A 20,686-nucleotide genomic window follows, 5' to 3' on the forward strand; every position below is an offset into this window, starting at 1 on the left:
CCTGGGATTCGTGGGAATTACAATGTGCTGGAGGAACTGTTACTGTTGGGAAAGATTTTAAATGTCTTAAAACTGATCTATAAAGCATTAGCAATTCATTTATTTACCAGTAATAAAGCCATTAATTACAGCCTATAAACCATTTATAAATAGTGTATTCAACATAAAGTAAATGCAGATAAATTATTGGATGAAAGTAAAACTTTTAAAAAGAAGCCCAACCTTCAGCTAGTTTGAAACAAAATCAGGAAGTGAGTAACTCTTCTTTGGCTCCACTCTTTCCCCTTTAATTCGCCACTTTCTTCTTTCTTTTCTCCTGCCACTGAAAAATGTTTCAATTTCATTCTTTCCCCGCCCCGCTCACCTCGGCCAATCACATCACTGCACACAAGGTGCGTGACCGCATGTTGCAAAAGGTCATGACAGCAATATCCTGAGCACACAGAAGGAAGTCATTCAACAGAAAGTGATACACACTTCAACTAAAGCAACAGACATTGTTTCTGACAGCTGACTGAAGGTTCAGATTTGGTTTAATTCAGGATTAATTACAGTTTAGATTGAGATTATGATCAGGGCTGGTGTTAGCTGTGTAACTGAAGGTTAAAGTTTAGTGTTGCCTTCACGTGTTGGGGATTCTCCTGTGTCTGCTGCCCTCTAGCGGCACAAAGTGAAGTTGTTTCATTGTGATTCCTCAGATTTCGAACATGTTGATCTAGATCAGATTTGATTCAGTTTTAGGGATAAATGTCCACCCATCTTCCTGCACAGACTCTGGTTTCAGTCCAGCACTTTGGTCCAGACCAGTGACACTGGTCCAGACTGCAACATCTCAAAAACTAGAGGATGGACTCTAATTCCCATCCACTGACTTTTTCCTCTAGCAGCTAGTTTCTTCATTTATCCTCTGAAATATCTCATCATCATCATCAGCTTTTATCTACTTTGTAAACACCCTCATTGTTTCAAGAGGATGTAAGTCTGACTTTGCCTCAATGAGGTCAAAACTTCACTATGTCCAGTACCTGCAAAACTCATGAATCAGGGCCCAATAAAACAGACTACTACTTCCTGCTGGTATTTAAATGTGGGTGCGTTGGAAGGAAACAAGAAGTATAGTGATTGGACATTTTAGAGGAAAGGAGAAATGTGCTGCTGTGGCGAAAGAGGTAGAGGGGATTGTCCGCACATCAGAAGATCAGTGGTTTGATTCCCGTCTCCTCCAGTACACGTGCCAAAGTGTCATTGGGCAAGATACTGAACCCATATTGCCCCTTTGAATGGTCGATAAGACTTTAGAGCTAAGGCCAGTCATATTGTAGTTACCATAAATTATACCCTAAGCATTTTTGTAAAGACCTACAGGTTATAACACTGAAACATTTAAAATTCTTATTGTGTAATTACAAAGTAAAAAGGGGGAAACGGTTGATACTTGATGTAATAGTATACTAGTATATATAATTATTATAATAAAACATTAAATTGTTTAAAATAAAACCAAGTTTTTAAAGCTTTTTTTTGTGAAAGCTTGGACGTCCTCCTCCTGACCCTCAGCAGTGAGACACTTTGTTAAACTTACAGTTAATGAACTAAACCTAATTCCTCTAACATGTTATTCAGAGTCAAGAACAAAAACTTGCATAATACGCGGTGAGGTCAAGTTGGGGTTTTGTCCTGTCTCCATGTCTTGTCATTTCCTGTTTTATTTTGAAAAGTAACTCTCCTCTCGTTTCAGGTCACTTGCCCTTCCTCGTGTGTCACTTGTCGGAGTGTCTTCCCTGATTCCTGATTGTGTCCACCTGTTTCCCATTGCCCTCACGTGTCTTATAGTCTGCGTCTCCCTTTGTCTCGTGCCAGAGTGTCTCGTTCCAGTCGTGCACCCCAGCCAGTTATCACAGTTCATGCCTTGTGTCTGCCTTTTCGTATTTATTCTTTACCTCTAAGCGAGTGATTTTTTTGTTGGAGTTTTTATAGTATACAGTTTCTGTTTGTCAAGTTTATTGCAGTTTTTGTAGCCTCCTTGTGGAGTGATTTTCTGTTGGTTTATTCCTTTTTGTTTCCGCAGTTTTATCCCTCCATTTGGAGTGGTTTTTGTTTATTAGATTTTTTTCCCGGAGAGGTTTAATCTTATCTAGATAGCATAGTTTTCATAGCCGGTTTTATTTTGTCACTCTCCAGAGGTTGGACTATTTAAATAAAGTCTGCCTAATTGTCACTCTGCATCTGAGTCCTCTCTATAGTCCAGGCCTGACAGCATATTTCACAGGTCTTTACTGTTATTACACAAACGGACACTCAGTGAAGTCCCTGATTCCCACACTTCCTGTTTTAAATATTCATTCCTCATTCACAGCGTATACACAAACACACAGAGGTCTGCTCTGGATGAGCTGCTCATCATCATCATCATCATCATTTGACAGGTAAAGACAATATATGAATGTGTGTGGTGTGGAAGATCACAGAGCTGTTTTGTTGACTGATTTAATCAAGATGTTGTATTTAGAAAGCAACATAACTGACAATGTTTCTTGTTGTCTCAGTGTGGTCTACTTAGGGCTTCAGTTCCTTATTTTAAGTGCTACTGTTATAAATTTCATTAGACAGAAGCAGCTACAAAATTATATTTGTTTTGTTTTTATTCGCTTTTATTTGTCTGAGTAAATCAGCTGTGATTTTTGGCTTAAGAACAGAAACATTATTTTTTTCAGTTGCAAATTGTGTCATTATTTTTTCCTGTCTCACTCCTTTATTTGTTTGTTTTTTGTGTTTGTTTTGATTTGTTTAAATGTCTGACATGGTTCATCTGGGATTTAAATGCGTGATCTTCATCCAGCTGAGATGGGTGTTGGTCTGATGCCTGTCGCTTTGCTAATCGCAGTGATGCAAGGTCGGTAGCTCTCAGATTTCATCACAGATATTTCTTCATGTGGAAGTATAAGGTTTTCTTCAGGGTGTTTTTCTATATATTTCAGTCGGATCAACAGACGTGAAGGAAGTACTCAGATCCTTTAGATAAAAGTGCTAAAATTATACTATAAAAATACTCTGTTACAAGTCAAAGTCCTACAGTGAAAATGTTACTCAAGTACAATCGAGTAAATGTAATTCAAGTACGAAAAGTAAAAGTCCTCTGTGAATGCTTTAATATTATATATTAGATCATTAGATCATCATTATTAAAGCAGGATTTTATTTTTGTAGATGGTTGAAGGGTGCAACTATTGATTATTGTCATTATGGTTTAATCTGCTAATTATTTTCTTGATTAACTGATTGATTTATTGGTTTGTTAACATCGGAAAATAGGAAGAAATGCTTTTATAACCAAAACTCAAAGTGAAACTTTCTCTGTATTTGTTTTAGTCCAACCAACAGTCTAAACCTCAACAAAACTTTAACTTTAATACTAATAAATTGAAATACTGAAAAGGAAAAGCAGTAAATCTTCACATTGTTTGGTATTTTAATCAACTGACTGTTTCAGCTGTACTTCTGAATATTGTTGGATTTTTTAATTTATAACAATGCATCATATTTTATAAATCTTTCATATGTTTTGTTTGCAAAAATCTTAAATACTTACAGCTGAGAAACATTAGGTGGGATAAAAATGCAATATATTCCTTTGAAATGTAATGAAACAGAAGTAAAAAAAAAGACTACTGTTTAGTACTTGAGTAAATGTACTTAGTTCTATTCCACCATGTCGCTGGAGGTTAAAGTGAATGAATGTGCAGATACGCAGCTCTAGACGCAGCTGAGGTCTTGCATTGTGCCTCTCCAGGTGTCTTCAGTAAAACCTGGGATGTGACGCTGCCTCAGAGCATCGTGAGCATCACTAACTCCTGCTTCACAGTCCCGTGTCGCTTCGAGGTCCCCGACGATCAGGAAGCAAACCTCCTGAACTGCTCGGACAGGGGTCTTTGGAGGAAAGGAACACTCTCTGGTCCCGTCGTGTTAGATTCACAAAATCCTTTCAATAACAAAGTACAAGTAGGTTCTGTCTTTCACTTGGTGACACACAACTCATGAGCAAATATGTAGAGGAGACCAGTGGTAATGAACTTACAGTAAAATTACAGTTTTTCTCAATCGCTTTGAAACAATTCGACCATTTGAAACATAATTCTCACAACTCTGAATGCACTTCTCTAAACATGCGAAGTCAGTCAGTTACTTCAACACTGCCACCAGTGAATTAAACCTTTTCACTTAGACGCCAAATGTTTGGGTGTTTTGATAAAAACCTGACTGACTTTAAAAAAGGAGAACTGCAAAACAACACTGTATTGAATTGTATATAGTACAGGCCTGTATGGAAAACAGAAGAGCTTTAGATTTAGAACATGGTGTATCCAAAAATTTACTGTTTTTTTTTACATATTTTTACTGTATAATGCAGATTTGTGGCACTTTGCATTTTGTGTGTAGTTTTTGGATTAGTGTGAAGAGTTTTGAAGAAATGAGACCTAGTTTAGAAAATGTGTGAAAGCAGAATACAACAGCTGTAACTGAGGAAAGCAGAACGATACACATGGAACTATGTATCAGAAAATAGAAAACACGCAATCAAACTTAGAACATAGCATCAGTTATAGTAAATTCACACTACATGCAGTATATATGTGAGAACGTGAGAACCGCATTAAGAGCTGTCAGAATGATGTTGATGTGTTAATTGCATCACAGCGATTGAGAAAAACTGTCTGCAAAGTTGTTTTCTTGCTTTTGAGAGGTCAGACGTTGAGAGAACTTCAACCAAAAAGTGACTTTTCCCTCATCAGATTGTTTCATTTGAATGATTTGAATCATTTTTCAGTCCAAAAATTATGACAACAATTTGATAGAAGTTATTTCTTTCTTATCCCATCAATCCCAATCAATCCCGTGTTTGTGATCCTGTAGCTTTATCTCCAAATAAAGTTTTGTTTTCTCTCTAAAACACTTGTAGGGGCAAATAGTTGGGGACTTAACAAAGAAGAACTGCACCACAGTGTTCTCGAGCTTCCCAAAGGACTACGGCGACATGTACTTCTTCAGGCTGGAATGTCCGAACGCCATCAAATACACGTTCAGTGATGGAGTCATGATCACCTTTCAGCCAGGTAAGATAAGATAAGATGTACCTTTATTGATCCCCCGTAGAGGAGATCTAAATTGACAGAGCAGCACAAAAGAAGAGGGGCTGTCCAGATTGGCTTTCAGCTTTCCTCTCATCCTCTTCACTGTCACTGCCTCCACACTGTCCAGTTCCATCCTCGCCACAGAGCTGGCCTTCCTCACCAGCCTGTTCGGTTTCTTAGCGCCGCTAACGTATGAATGAAGTGATCAGAGGCTGTCAAATATGGTCACTTGTGCTTCTTTCACCCAAAGTTTGTAATTTGTCTCTAGATTTTTAGGTTTGGAGTTTATTGTTTGAGTGTTTGGTGACTGTTGTCTGTTTGTCTTTAGCCTCTGTTGGTTGGTCAGTCCACCAGACTGAAAAATCTCAACAACTATTGAACGGATTGTCATGAAATTTTGTTCATACGTTCATGGCTCTTAGAGGATGAATCCTACTGACTTTGGTGACACTCTGACTTTTCTTCTAGCGCCACCTTGAGGTTGATGTTTGTTCACTGAAATATCTCAACAATCATGAAATTGATTGACCATTAAATTCACATATTCACATTCCCCTCAGGATGAACTGTAATCACTTTGGTGATACTTTTCAAACTATCTCTAACTACATCTTCGTTATTTGGTGTCTGCGTCCTCCACAACAGCCCCGCCTCCTCCCTCGCTCACCTTTGTGAGTCACGTGTCAGAGGGAGCCCAGGTGAGGCTGCAGTGTTCGGTCCCAGTGCTGTGCTCCATCCTGCCCCCCTCCCTCACCTGGCTCCCCCGGGACAGCTCCAGACAGGAGGACACACAAATGCTGCAGGTGATGGATCACTCATTCATTCATCATTCATTCAGTCACTCATTTACAGTGTTGTTTACAGTAACAAGACGAGGCTGATGTTATTCTATATTTTCACCAAATCCCATGAAAAGACTAAAACAACAATGTGTGAGTCGGTCTCTCAACATTTTCTGTCCGTCCTGCCCTGAGTGTAGCTGTCAACCCACAGCCCAAGGTGTACATCGTTAAAAACAAAGTCACAGATATATCATTTCATCTTATCATTTAAAACTTCCTAAAACAGCAGCGCATTGTTGTGCAAAATGGAATAAATGTTACATTTGTAGGGAACTACTTTTAGTGGTGGATTAATCCACATTTGGTGCTCTACTGAGTATTTCCAGCAGTAGGACGGTGTATGTTGGACTAAACTATAGTTTTTATTCATTTTTGTGCAACAGCTCTTTAAAGTAATACAATATGTATGCCATATATTTTCTAATTTAACAGGTTACACTTTTTTTTTTGGTCTTTTTTCAGGATTTATTGACAACAGGACAAATGTAGAATAACGCCTAATAAAGTATACTTTTCAGGTATTTGTAGTTTACTTGAGTATGTTTGTTTTAATACTTGAAAATGTCACACTTCTTACTTCATTACATTTATTTCACAGCTGCAGTTACAATTCATTTACAGATTAAATATTTACACATGAAACATATGATCTTATTATGAAGTGACACATTTTTATAAATTAAACTACAAAACCTAAGATAAAGTAGTTAAAATTAGCTCCAAATATATCTCAAATTAGTTATATCATTAGGCCTATAATAATATTCATAGGTTCAGATTTATTTTGATTGTTTCTTTTGTCACTGTATAATTGAACAGATAATAATAATTCAAAATGAGAAACTGTTATTTTACATGAGAACACACTCCATGAAAATGTCAGTGATTCAGGTATTTCCCTCTTTATTTTGTAAGAGCAGACTGCAGATGGGCACATGATGATGACATCCACACTGACCTTCAAGGCCACAGCCGACCATCAGAACCAGAGCATCGTCTGCTCGGTGTCCTACCCGCTGTCACAAGGGGGCAGCACTGAACCGTCTGCAGCAACTCAGAGACTCAACATCCTGTGTGAGAGACTCAGTGTTTTTCTGTTTTAAAACGAACCATGCAGAGCACCACAGTGACCTCTGCTGACACAGATACACACACACACACACGTATAGGATGCTTCATTCGTGCAAATAAAAGCCTTGATAACTTAATCTTCTGAAGTAAAAGTGGCCAATAGATTTAGTGAAGTTGAAGACAGGATTTTACTGATTTTAAAAGTTTATCGAGACAAAATTTAAGAGGTATATGAGTTATGTACATTACAGTACTTAGACAACACCTTATACCAATGGCTGCCAAGGAACCAAAGGGGTTAAGGCTGAACAACAAATCTGAGATGCTTATACTTACTCGTTACTTTACTAGTTAGCGTACTACTCAGATTAAGATGCTACATTACAAAGATATGACGAGCCATAAAAATACAATAGATCATCCACTTACAGTAAAGCAGTGTCTGGTTGGGAAAACTTGCCACGTTCCAGTTGTTTTATGAATTGTTGGCAGTTTGATCTCAATGACTTTCCCTCTTAACTTCTCAGATGGTTTCCTCTAAATGACAAAAATACCCAAGATTTCACAAGACATTTCACAAGAAAAGATTAAACACAAATTTGTGTCAAATGTTTTTTTCTTTTTTCCTCTCCCATTAATCATCTTTACCATATCATCATTTGCCATAATCTACTAATATCATACAGCATATAATAATATATTAACACCTTTGTTGACAATATTTATGTACCTATATGTAAGTATAAGGTTATGAATGCAGGACTTGTACCTGTAATTAAGCATTTGTACTTATTCTTAAGTTAAATCTTCCACCACTGAGTCGCTGTTAGATGTTTAATGAAATATCAAAGAACCAAAAACATCCTGCCACACAAAACCGTATAGTCATTGTTACTTTCTTGCAAAATACTGAATAAGTTTATTCCCCTCAGCCTTTTAATAATGATCTAAAATAAAAATTCTGAGATGTGAAAATGACTTGTAGCTTGATAACTAGCATATTAAACCTGGGAGGAGGGGCAACAAGTAGACATTGCCTTGTCTTCACTGCATCAGTGAAACTTTATTGTGGTAGTATTGCAACTTTTACAATATATTTTTAACGTGCAAGTAAGTAATTATCAAAAGTTACTGATTTAGTGAGAGATGTTTGGACTTTGGTTGTTTTCACTCTTGAATAAAAACTGAATAATACCAGGATATCGATGATTGATTGATTAGTGATCCTAAATTTCAATCATTAATACATTGACACATTTGACAAGTTGTTCCCTCCTCATCCTTCCTGCTTGCTTCACTATGACAACCATTTATTACACATTAAGGTGATGAACGTGTTGAACATTATATGACACAGTTTAGGAAAACAGTTGACGTGTTTGAACACGGCTCAGTGTGACGTGACCTCAGGGGGATTTTTTTGGTTTTTTTGTTTGGCAGAGTTGGAAGTATTTTTTTTTTAACCAGACAGTGTTTGAAGAGCTGAACTTGTCTTAACTTGGTGTTGATGGAAGGAAGGAAGAAAAAAAAAAAAAAAAAAAAAAAAAAAAAAAAAGGCACAACACAAGGTGGCATTGTATTGCAGGCAGTAGTGCTGTGTTTGTGACATCGGTGGAAGAAGCACTCTGATGTTTAACTTAAGTCCCAGTAAAAGTAAATGTACAAAACTTTTTGCATCACAATATACTTCAAGTAATACAAGTAGGCCTAAAAGAAGGAGAATAACATATGATTATTAACAGTGATGTATTAATGTGTTCGGCAGGTAAAGGTGGGGCTCGTTGTAGGTTAGCCTGGGAATTTCATCAATCAAATCTATAAACCTATAATAAAATATTGTAATTTATTTGTGAATGTTTTTTTTGTATTATTACTCTAAATCTGTATTTAAACAAATAGCATGCAGTGGAGCAATATTTGCATCTGAGTGGCAGAAAATGGAAATACTCAAGTGCAATTTTTGAGGTACTTATATATATTTACCTTAAATAATCTACTTAAATACAGATTGAGTAAATGGATTATTAGCAGCAAAAAAAAATCAGTTTTCATTGCGGTCTCAGACTTTTGAGAAGAAGAAGAGAAGAGACATACTTCAGAGAGAAACATAAAAATTAACAGTCAATGATCTGAATCACCAAAATTTCTCCAAAATTTATCTGTGTTCTTCCATGGCTCATTCCTCATCCCTCCATCAAGTTCGGTGCAAATTGGCTCTGTATTTTTGGTGTAACCCTGCTGACAAAGGGGAAGGGGTGAAAAGATGGCAGCCTGTCTGTTATTTTACAGCTACCACTCAATGTCTCCCCACAGATGTTCCTAGATTCACTACGGCAACACTCAGCACATCTGGTCCTGTTTCTGAGGGACGCACTGTGATCTTCACATGTTCAAGTGATGCCAACCCCCCTGTGAGCCGCTACAGCTGGCACAGAGACAACCATGGAACGGTAAGAGACTACCTACTGTATTTTATTTATTCATTCATTTGTTGTATATGTGAATGATCTTTCAGGAACACAGGGGTATTCATTAAGTATGAGGACAAAGCTATTGAGATACTTTTGTGTATTTTTAGTCTGTGGCAGTTTGTCAGTGTTTGGGGAACCCTCATTCCTGTTTCAACAGGACGATGCCCTCGTGTAGGAGAACTTGACTGGCCTGCACAGAGCTCTGACCTCAACCCCAGCAAACACCATTGGGATGAACTAGAACGCCAACTGAACATATGTTAATGTTCTTGTGGCTGAATGAGAGCAGACCCCTGCAGCCTGCTTTTAAAACTTGGTGGGAAGCCTTAAACCAACCAAAACCAAGAGTAGAAGCTGTAATAGCTGCACAGTGAAGCCCATGTCTTGGCATGGTATGATGCTCAACAATCACATACAGGTTTCATGCATTTCCACTTTCCTCACATTGTTATATTTCGGTCCAGACTGTCACTGTTACACACCGGGCATTTATAAAATCCAGCAGCTACAAACACATTGTATTGCTTGTATTTTGTGGCTGAACATAACCAGAATGGAGCAGAGCAAGATTTTTTTATGATCAATCGAACAAGGAGTCCAGGCTTTGTTATCGTTTGTGCACAAATGACATAAAAGACAACTGTTGCACTTTTGAGTTTTTGAGTTTTAAGTTTTAGTTTCTTAGAACTTTTGGTGCCAAAAGTGCCATATGGGCTTAATGTTTGCGTGTCCACATACTTCTGGCCATATTGTGTGCTGCAAGGACTCAAATTTTTACTCCGTGATCATGAGGCTTTCCGTCACACTCATTAATCTCATCAGAGATAAAACTGGGTTGCACAAGTATTTTTTTTCTTAAGATCCCTCTTACAATAGTTTTATCTGAAGAATTTATCATCTCTCCTCATCACAGCTGACTACGATCGGACAAGGAGAAACGCTGGTCCTACAGGTCAGCCAGGAGGACAGCGGGGTGTATCTGTGCGAAGCTCAAAACTCGAGGGGCTCTGACAGGTCCAGACCGTTGTCTCTGGAGGTCAGCGCCACTAAAGGTAAACTTTGAGGTCCAATATTGTGTAAAGGTAGATACCCATGTCTTTTTGATTATAGATCAAGTCTAGGTTCTATATTAATACTGTGAAAGTATCAAAGCGCTCAGTCCACAAAGAAATGAACACAGCCTGTATTCAGAAACTGAGCCTTAAAACCAACCGTCGGGATTTCTGTAACTTTATGATGTCACAACAAAGCTGTCACCGCCCTCAGCCATGCCCCAAGCCCCACCCACCTGGACCCACCATCCAACCTTGCAGGATTTGGTTTCTCTGAGTGTTTTACCTGAAACCTGCTATAATATTGGCTCACCAACCTGTTGTTACTAGAGCTCCAGAGAGAAGCCTGAGAGAGGAGATGTAAAACTACATTGAGATGGTTTTCGGTTCTTAAATATCACAAAAATATCTTCTTATTGATTAACACTTCAAATAAAACACAGTTGATGTGTAAAATATGGAGCTTTAAATATTTATTTAATCCTGCTGGCGCTCTTACTCTGGTGCCCTCTATGTGCACTGTCCTGGAATTGTGCAACAGGCTGTGACGTGTGATTCAGAGACAGTCGGTAAGTCACTGAATCTTGTGGACACTGATTCATAAGTGAAAGACATCAAACACTGGAAATTACTGTACTGCACACACATCACTGGACAATGCCAGAATCTATGAGAGCAGAACAGAAAATACTGAAAGAAGAATCTACAGTATATTACACACAATATACAACAACTGGCAACACAGCCAGCCTGTGTTTCTGAACTCTTTCTTTTATTGGGTGGAACTCCTGTTGGTGATGAGTCAATACAATTATCCATTACAACCAAAACATTCTCAATCAAAACAATAACAAAAGATAGAGTTTAATGTTGTTGTGAAGTAGTGTGGGATCATGGGAGTTGTTACCACCGTTGCTGTTATCTCAGTCAGCTTCTCCTGGTTTGGATTCCTTCAGTATCGTTCAGGAGGTTTTTACCAGAAGCTGAATTATCTGCAGAGGTCTCCCCCTCTCCAAAACAAACAGACAATGTGATTAAATCCAGTAAAGACATTTGATGTAGCAGTTTCATGTATAAAATCTTTGTTTCGTCTGCACTATATGGCCGACACGGGACATCAGTGAAAGTCTTTCAGCTGTGACTGCTAACCTTCGTTTCCCTGATAGCTTCCAGATATTCAGGAGGTTTTTACCAGGAGCCAAATTAGGTCTCCTTCCTCTCCAAAACAAACGGACCAGGTCGTTATAATCAGTTAAAACGTTGAATGAAGCGGTTTCATGTTAAAAATCAGCATTTCTCCGCTGTTGTTTGGTGGATACAGTACGACAGGGACTGCAAGCTGAGCTGCCGCTAACATTTCCTCAGCTTGTTTCTCCGATAACTTAAGATCCAGATGTCCACTGACTAAAATCCTTCATCCTGTTATTTGAAAATGATCAAGATCTAAGAAATATATCATAAAACATGGCTTCTGGCAGACACCACTACAGTGACGCATGTGCAAAGAAGATATGACGCCACTGAAAGGCAACTAAATGAAACGGACCATTACACTGATTAAAATGACAGATTTCTATAGGTTTGAAAATTGATGGAAACATTTGACATAATGTAAGTACACAGCTCAACAAATATATAACATAGGTCTGGTCTTTTCTAGACATTTTGATATGAAAAAGTTACATATAACTTTAAGCTGAGCTGAGAAACCTACAAACTAAAGTGAGGTGAGAGAGTAATAACTAAAATACAGGGAAATGCAACAAAAGCAAAGAAGAGGAAAAGACAGTTTTCAGCAGCCGTTCATAAGAGAACACCATTAGAGAAAGCGCCTGTTATTCTAAGCCACAGAAGTCTCAATAGACCAGAATGCATCACACTGATGATACTGTGTCACGAGTTAAAAAAACAAACAGCTGACGTACAAAGGGAATATAAACTTTTACCCCTATTCGTCACATTGTCTCGAAAAATGTGAACAAGGCAAGTTTTAGGAAAGTGGATACACCAACCAAAAAAAAAGCACTTGATTGCAAAACAACTGCATCACAGGTTTTAGATGTCTTTTATCTGACATCACAAGGTGGAAAAAACCCAACAAGAAATAACTGTCATTTTTTTTTTTTCTTTTTAACGTCCTGTTGTATGTTTGTTTTAATTCTGTTTTTCAGGCAGAAGTGAGGATTTAATGGTGGTTCCCTACATTATATGTGGAGTGGTGTTGGTCCTCTACATCCTGACTGTTGTTGTCGATTTGTACAAGTATCAAAGGTAAGAATAAAAAAAAAAAAAAAAAAAAAAGGTTTTCTGGATCATAATTGTGTAGTTTTTCCTGCTTGATGCTTAAAGTATTGCTTTGGAGACACTACTTCTCATTCATCTTCCAGTAGTTTTGGCTAATTGTGCTCCTCCGTTTGTTTTCCTTCTGCTGCCAAGTCTTTCCAGGAGGCTGAAGGTAAGAGGATTTCTTTTTTTTTTCTCTTCAAACAGAGAAAGTGACGAACAGCCAGACACTAATACAGTAGATCTGATAAGGAGTTCTGACATCTTCGGCACGTCACAGTAGAGTCAGAGTCTCGTCTCGCCAACCCTCACCTTCTCCGTTTCTTAAGCAGGAAGTCGGGATGACTAATGACTAATGACTAGAGACATATGATACGTCATTTTCCCTTTTAGAGCGCAGTATAAGTGTGTTAGTAAAGGCAAATATAACTGTTCTGCTTGTGCTCTGCTTGATAAGTGAGATATACAGTTTTCCTAAAAACTTAGGATCACATGCAGGAAACATGTGAGGGAACTGGCAGCATGATGAACTGAAAGTTGAGATGCTGCCAGTTTTCTTCATATACCTAAAAAACTCTATAGATGCTTGAGGTGTAAATAAACAATTATTATTTTGAGTATGCAAGTTCCTTCTGGAGGTTTAAACATTGTATATGTGACAAAATAGTCAAAGCCCCGAGCCAAGATTTCCATAGTCCGGCTCCATTTCCTGAATGAAGACTGTAAAACGCAGCTTAAAGCTCACAAAAAGTGAGCGTCACTTGTTCTGATGTATAGAGAACGTGTTATTTTCACATGATATTTTTGTAGCCTTTGCCTTAGAGATTGAACTGTAGATTATACACTTTAAAAAAAACCCCACTATTCATTAATCCGGTCTTGTTCTATATTAATTTGTTTTCGTGTATCACAGATCCTAAAGTTCCTATTCGTGTATATCAATATTTTTAGATTAACAATGGATCACATGACTACTTATATGTGACAGCGACCACTTGTAGTGATGAACTCACAAATAGTAATTGTCCACTCTTCCCTTCAGCTGTACAGTGTTGAGCTGAACGTGCAATGTTTTGGTTCAGTGTCACCGCTCTCATGCAACAGGCAGCTGTTTTCATTTAAAACAGAAAAAAAAAAAGCTCTGATAAACTGACTTTACACAAACTGTCCAACACTAAACAGCAGACTCATGCAATTAGAGACTAGCTGGTGATAACACTGGATCTGCATGAATGTGATGAAAGATTTTAGTGACATTAATCTTGTGTGGTCCGTCCGTCCTGGATTAATAATGTTTTCCTTTCTTTTTAAAATTTTCATAGCAGATTGAGGTGAAGGGGGAACACACCTACACTGATCTGAGGACCATCAGTGTCACCTCTGACTATGACCAACTCCAGGTATTTGAAAACCTTAGAGACTTATTTTCATCAAAGATGAATCTATATAATTCTTTGCAGTTTAACAATTAAGTTTGAAAATGAGAGATTTAACTAACTGGCGACATGTGAGAAGCCAGATTAAGGTTAAAGATGAAGTGAAAGGAAGCAGGAAGAAACAGATTGTCATCTGTTGTCCATGTTCAGACATGTTAGAACTTGTTCTAACATGTTCCATGAGCGAAGGACAGAAAAGGAAGACACAGCTGACGGATGGATTAGGTTTCAGGGACGTAGGCCTAAAGTAATTCAGTGTTTATTTTTGTCTTTATCATTATCATTGTGAAAACTTTTCTTCTCACCTTGTAAACTTGACCTACACTGACGAGCCATAGCGTTATTGTCACAAATTATTGGCTGGACCCAAAACCAGACAGAGCAGCTGCATGTGAGGATAAAGTACAGTCGTTTTTTTATTTTCAACGGGAGCAGGTGAGTGGTGGTGAGCTGGTTGCTGGCTTGGCAGATTGGAGTTGGCAGGTTTGTTAACAGCAATTTAGGAAGAGGAGTAAATGTCTAGGTTGTAGACACAGGCAAAAACCAAACGACAGGCTTAATAACTACGGCACAACAATCTGAGACTGAATTTAAACCTTTAGGGGTTTAAAGGTGAACAGGTGATTGCGTGATGGTAGACTAGCATGCTTGATTCTGGTGTTTTGCAGGTTTGCAGGCAGAGAGAAAGAAAGAGAGATAACAAACAAAAAACACACCCACTCACACTAAATAAAGGTCACAGAGGGGGTTGTAACAGTTATGACACAGATGAACCAAACCATGTTACTTATTTCATGACAATGGCAGAGACCTGGACGAGGTCGCTGGCGTTATGGCCAGACGACTGGGTCGGACTTACTTACTTCGGACTTACTTTAAGCCTAGTAAAAATGTAATCAAGTGAGTTGTATAAAAAGTCACCCTCCGTACCGTTGTCATGAAGGAGGAACCAGAGGTCTTGTGGAGTCTATGTCTCATGGGTCAGAGCTGTTTGGACCATTAACATATTAGACAGGTGGTCATAATGTTTTGGCTCATCAGTGTATATTTTCATCACTGTGTGCATTACTCTGTTGTGTGTCTCTTTTTTTTTTTTAAAGTTTCGACAGTCTAAAACGAAGCCGTCTCCTGAACCTTCAGACTATGAGAACGCCGCTGCCACCGCCAAATCAGACCTGAATGCATGAGTTGAAGTTTTCAATAAAGTGGTTTAAATATATACGTTAAGTAGCTTCTACTCTGTGTTCTTTATCTACTTGTTCGAAGCACTTTTTTTGCACCACTGCATATAATTCTACCGTAGATATCTCACATGTACTTTTGTACAAATTTCCTGTTGTTCATACATTTGAAAAATATATGATGTGAAACTATATAATTATTAATCATCTTTAGACCATCATCAGGGCACTTTTAGGGTTTTTTGGTGATGTAACTGCCACTTCCCTTTCCCTCCAGCTTCGTGGTTGACCATGTGTATGACACACAACATGGCGGTGTGACCATCTGCCTCGCTAATTTCCAGTGAAATAAAAACAGTGAAGCTGAGACCTGCAAGTCTTTTGATCTGTGACACACAATGTTGGGGGATTTACTGGTGCTGATGGTTAATGGAACAATTAAGCCACTGTCATAATGGTGTCAACCAGTCAGCACTAAGATGCACTGATTTAAACTAAACTTTTAACGGTTCCTGACCTTTATGCTGCCAAAAAAAATTAAAAATATGCATGAACATGAAAATTACATGAATTCTCTTTGGTCTCAAATTTTCAGAAATACAAAAAATATATTTTTTAAATCTGCAGTAAGTCAATTTTAAATTTTTTGGCACCAATTTGCTTCTTTACTCCAAATAAAGATTTGTCTGTTTTCATGGCAACAGTCAATAGCTGCTGTGACAAAACAGCTGATGTGCTTTGATAATAAGTTTTGTAGGAAACATAATGTGACTGGATTATGTTTTCTAATAACATAATAAAGATATGTTGTTAATACTGAGCGTATTATTAAAATATCCAGTCATGCAGTACAATATACACGCAGATGCCACCAGAACATTATTGGGAAAACAGTTAAATAGTACATGAATGTCATTCCTTGGAGGGAGGGTTGTCTTTGGAGCAGCAACCATCACCTGCCAGATGTTGCTCCGAGCATCAACTTCTTGTTCAGTTCTGAGTCCAACATCATAAATTCCTTCAGGGAAAGGGAAAAGAGATGACAAAAGAGTAAGATTTGTAAACTTTAGAGCTATAAAGAGACCCAGACAGGGATGAAAACAGAACATTCTTTTGCTTAAGTTGGAAAATGTGTCACCCGCATAACATAATTCTTCATATGTGATGATGTAAACCTCCCGAAACAGAACCCAGAATGAGATCAGAGTCGTGTCGGAGAAAGAAAACCAAACTCCCAGATCCTTAAGAAATTCCACAGGAAGCACTGACAAGTCGGTTCCTTCAATCTTTGCTTTGATTTCACGCCTCACTTATTGTCTATAGGGAGAAGCTGCCGTTGTCTGGCTGCCACGCTGCATTCCTACCTAATGTGATCGGTTCAATTGTTTAGTCTGTGGGTTGGAAACTAACCAGGCTGCAAAGTGTTTGAACCCTAAAAATAGTTGTCAGAGCATCAGATGGCAAAATGCCAAACTTTGTCTTTTCATTCCTTTTCATGAGAGTTTGAGTCAGTGGTGGAATGTAAGTACAAAGTTGCTAAAGTAGTTAATAATATGTTATATTAAACTACATTACACTTCCTACTCCACTACATCTCAGATTATATGACCAGAGACAAACAAACAACCAGAGACAAACAACCAGAGACAGAGACTTTTGCGCAACGATCTAACTGACTAAAAGTGATTCCTTAAGTATAAGACTAAGATAAGGAGAAAACCATAAATACTTAAGTGACCACTTTAAGGAAAAGTTATGGAGAAGACTTGAAGGGTGTTTTGAGCAACTGTTTTTATTTTAAGGAAACCTTAAATCAGATTTTAACTGGTGTTTTGTGCAAACGGGCCTCTGACCTTTAGGTTAATTACCACTGCTCAACCTTGACCAAGCACAGCGATAACATTCAGCTTACACATGGATGCATCAGTATTAACAATCTAATAATGTCATATACAGTAACAGATCAGTCCAAAGGGCCAGTTCTCTGTGGAACAACTTTTACTTTTGATGATTTCAGTAGATTTAACAGGAAGTACTTCTCTACTTGTCTAAAGTTTTCCTTCCACGACGGTTTTGCTGCAGGTGCTGACTTGCATTGTTTCATGTTTGTTTGGATTGCTGCCTTATTCTGAGCATGCTCTGTTGCTGCCAGTGACAAATGAAAAAATGAAATAGCATCCTGCTGCCAGCAGATCTTTCTGTGTGGTCATACCTCATTTAGTGAGCAAAAAAAAAAAAAAAGGAAAGGAAAAAAAAAACCCTGCATCCGTCAGTCATTTGCATGCCGCCTCTCCCACTCTCCTATTCACTGTTGCATTCCTCACATTCCTCCATTCAACAGAGGTCAGGAGAGAGAGAGGGAGAGAGAGGGGGAGACAGAGAGAGGAGTGGAGAAGATAAAAGGTAGGAGATATCCGGAGCGTGGGTGGTTGGGGAAATGATGAAATAACTGGGCTTGACTGTGAAAACGACTATTGAGAATAAGCCCCCCCTTCCAACCCCTTTTCACACACACACACACACACACACACAGCCTCTCCATTACCCCATATGGCATTATCTGTGGTGACAAAAGGAGAACGAGCGAGTCAGCCCTGCAGCCGTTATGACGTGCTCTCCTCTGTTTCTACTCATCACTTTCACTGGCAAGAAGTTGGTCAGCATTTGACGTTAGACACATCTGTGATCAGTAAAGAGGATGACAGTAACATATACATTAAAAAACAGGGTGGTGGTGGGTTTGGAGAGGAGTTCAGTATTCTGTGTCCTGGAGGGTGGAGTTTTAACTATCAGTTCATATGAAGCAGGAAACAAGTAGCTTCTTGGAAATGCTGAAACGTCAGATGTAGTTTTTTTAACCCACCCTGAACTCTGACGGTGCAGCTTTGACACAGGCCAAACCACTGTCTAATGAATGAAGTGAGTAACGTAATGACGCTCCAATTACTTACAACTTACAGTTTTTCGGCTGACACTTTCATTCTTAAGAGACATAAACAGAATGAGTAAGTAGTGACTTATTGAACAGAAGTTGAACCCACTCCCTCTCTACCCGGTCTCCAGAAATTTTCCATTTATGCAACCAACTTGCAACAGTAATTAGGTTTAGTAGCAAGGTTTACGGTTAAAACAACATAACTAGGACACATTTCTGCAACATTTCTGTGAAGTGTCACAGCAAAATGTGGACCTGCAAAATGTTCACTGTCAACATGTTTCATTAGTTTTCCTATGATATCTACTGCCATAATTAACATTTTCTTACACGTTTAGGGAAATCAAAGTAGTTAAGTTTGGGGGAAGATTATGGTCATGGTTAGAGGAGCTATATGTAAGTTTTTGCTGTTGCTACATAGCTAACGTTAGCATTAGCAGCTGTTTACTTACCAGTCTAGAAGAAAGAGTTCAGCATCAAACCTCATTCCTTTACTCACCAAGAGCTGGAAAGCAACACCAGTGTTAACTCTTGTTTTACTTATTTTTCTATCACTAACATGCTAACCAGCTAGCCCCACACCCAAGATATCGAAATAAATAGCACCGCATGCTTGTGTTTCTTCTGCCCCAGTATACGCCCGGTTCCCTCAGCCCAAGTCTGGTCCATATACAGCATTATTATCAGATGCTACTTCCACATCTGCACCAGTGCTGAGTTTTCACTTTTCATGTTTGACCAAAACCACAATCTCTCCTGATGCATGACTACCTACTGAACTGCTGGTCATTTTTAAACCAAAGTTACTCTGCCATCTGTGGAAATAACTTTTAAAACTTTTTAAAACTTAACGTAACTCATTTTAAAGGATAACGTGGCCAAGTGGCTCGGAAAAGTTTCTAATCTCTTCAAAACAGCAACTAGTCATCTTTGATTCACTGTAATTATGATGATGAAGAAATGATAGTCAAAGACTCAGCTAGTATAATAAACTTCTCCGCTGTTGATCAATATGTTACAGACACTCATGGTTTTTCCCACACCTGATCACCTTATGACCTTTTCATCACCAAAGTGCTTCACAGTGAAGCAATGATTGTTTGTCACCTCTCAGAATCATCTTTTAAACCTGCATGAGAAGATTTTCCTTTAGTATTTGCTTTTACATACAGGACAGACAGTTTACTGGGAGATGAAAAGTTTTAAACTCAATGATAGTCATCACAGACTCTGATAACATTTTTAAAAAAAAATCACTTCTTCAATTAGTAATCCCCTGGGGAACTACTGATTGGGAAAGTTGCTCTTGTGGTGTAAGACTCAACTACTCAGCACTTTTTTTTTTTTACATATATTTTATGCACATGTACAATTTGGACACAGATGCTAAGTTTGAATTCTGCTGAATTTTCACTTGTAGCAAATCACACTCTGATGTAAAAATGGAGGGAAAATGTTGCAATATTTCATAATAAAAAACACTTTTGTAGGTTTCAAACAATAAAGACCAATGACCTCAGCGTGTCGGAGGATCTGAAAGTGAAACTCTGAACCACAATAAGTAGTAGCTGATTGCGGAGGTAAGTGGTGAACATATGACTTTTTAAGTTTATATGTTGAACTTTGCACACATTTGCTTATTCACACATCCAGATTTGGAGCCCTGTTTTCTGGCAACCTGATGAATCTAAGTCCAGTATTCTCTCTTTTAGCTCTGTTTTTGATCTCCACCAACAACTCTGTAGCTGCTAAATGCTGCACCATGTTCACCAGCTGCTATTTTACTGTTTCTGTCTGCTGTTTGCTGCTGAGCAGGTGGTGGACAGTGGAACTTTTTTGCTGAAAACAGCTGCCAACACTTTTACCTTTTTTACACCAGGTATAGCATGTATAAGGGTGTTTTTGAAATGTGTGTAAACCCGCTAATAAAAGCCAATTGACCCCTTTTCAGGCGACACTCCTATGGGTCAAATCAGAAGGTTGAAAAAACGACCTGTGTGATTGTTCAGGTTGGAGGACACACACAACTGCAAGGAGCGATGTCATCTCATGCACTTACAGAGCACACACACACAGACTCGAGGGAGAGAGAGTGAGCTGTTAGTAAAACGGATCTGTCATGTCTCATCCCCGGGTTGATGCTCCTGTAAGTGTCAGAGCCTCCGTGTGAGACACTTCAAACAGTGGTTGTGTGTTTTTAAAACTTATTTTGGGGCTGCAGCTCACTCTTTCATCCTCGAGTGCAGTGTAGCTGTGGTGCACTGTAGTGGGATGACCCACGTGTTG

The 20,686-nt window shown here is 38.5% G+C and overlaps 1 protein-coding gene across 3 annotated transcripts; it reads left to right on the plus strand.

Annotated features, from left to right (window-relative positions):
* Positions 1 to 1,833: 1,833 nt before the first annotated feature.
* si:ch211-171h4.5 (myelin-associated glycoprotein) lies at positions 1,834 to 15,503 on the plus strand. Of its 3 annotated transcripts, XM_056398611.1 has the most exons (13): positions 1,834 to 2,269; positions 2,357 to 2,426; positions 2,840 to 2,893; positions 3,791 to 3,999; positions 4,958 to 5,111; positions 5,775 to 5,932; positions 6,892 to 7,045; positions 9,356 to 9,492; positions 10,427 to 10,565; positions 12,737 to 12,836; positions 13,002 to 13,020; positions 14,171 to 14,248; positions 15,385 to 15,503. In XM_056398611.1, exons 3-13 carry the CDS (start codon positions 2,845 to 2,847, stop codon positions 15,469 to 15,471), a joined length of 1,284 nt encoding a protein of 427 aa, XP_056254586.1. In that variant the 5' UTR covers positions 1,834 to 2,269; positions 2,357 to 2,426; positions 2,840 to 2,844; the 3' UTR covers positions 15,472 to 15,503. The 3 variants fall into 3 exon arrangements, with proteins under 3 accessions (XP_056254586.1, XP_056254585.1, XP_056254587.1); XM_056398610.1 differs by having other exon boundaries at positions 1,834 to 2,426; XM_056398612.1 differs by having other exon boundaries at positions 1,834 to 2,426; positions 14,171 to 14,215.
* Positions 15,504 to 20,686: the final 5,183 nt, after the last annotated feature.

This window comes from Seriola aureovittata, chromosome 16 (assembly GCF_021018895.1).
Source record: "Seriola aureovittata isolate HTS-2021-v1 ecotype China chromosome 16, ASM2101889v1, whole genome shotgun sequence".
NCBI classification, from domain to species: Eukaryota; Metazoa; Chordata; class Actinopteri; order Carangiformes; family Carangidae; genus Seriola; species Seriola aureovittata.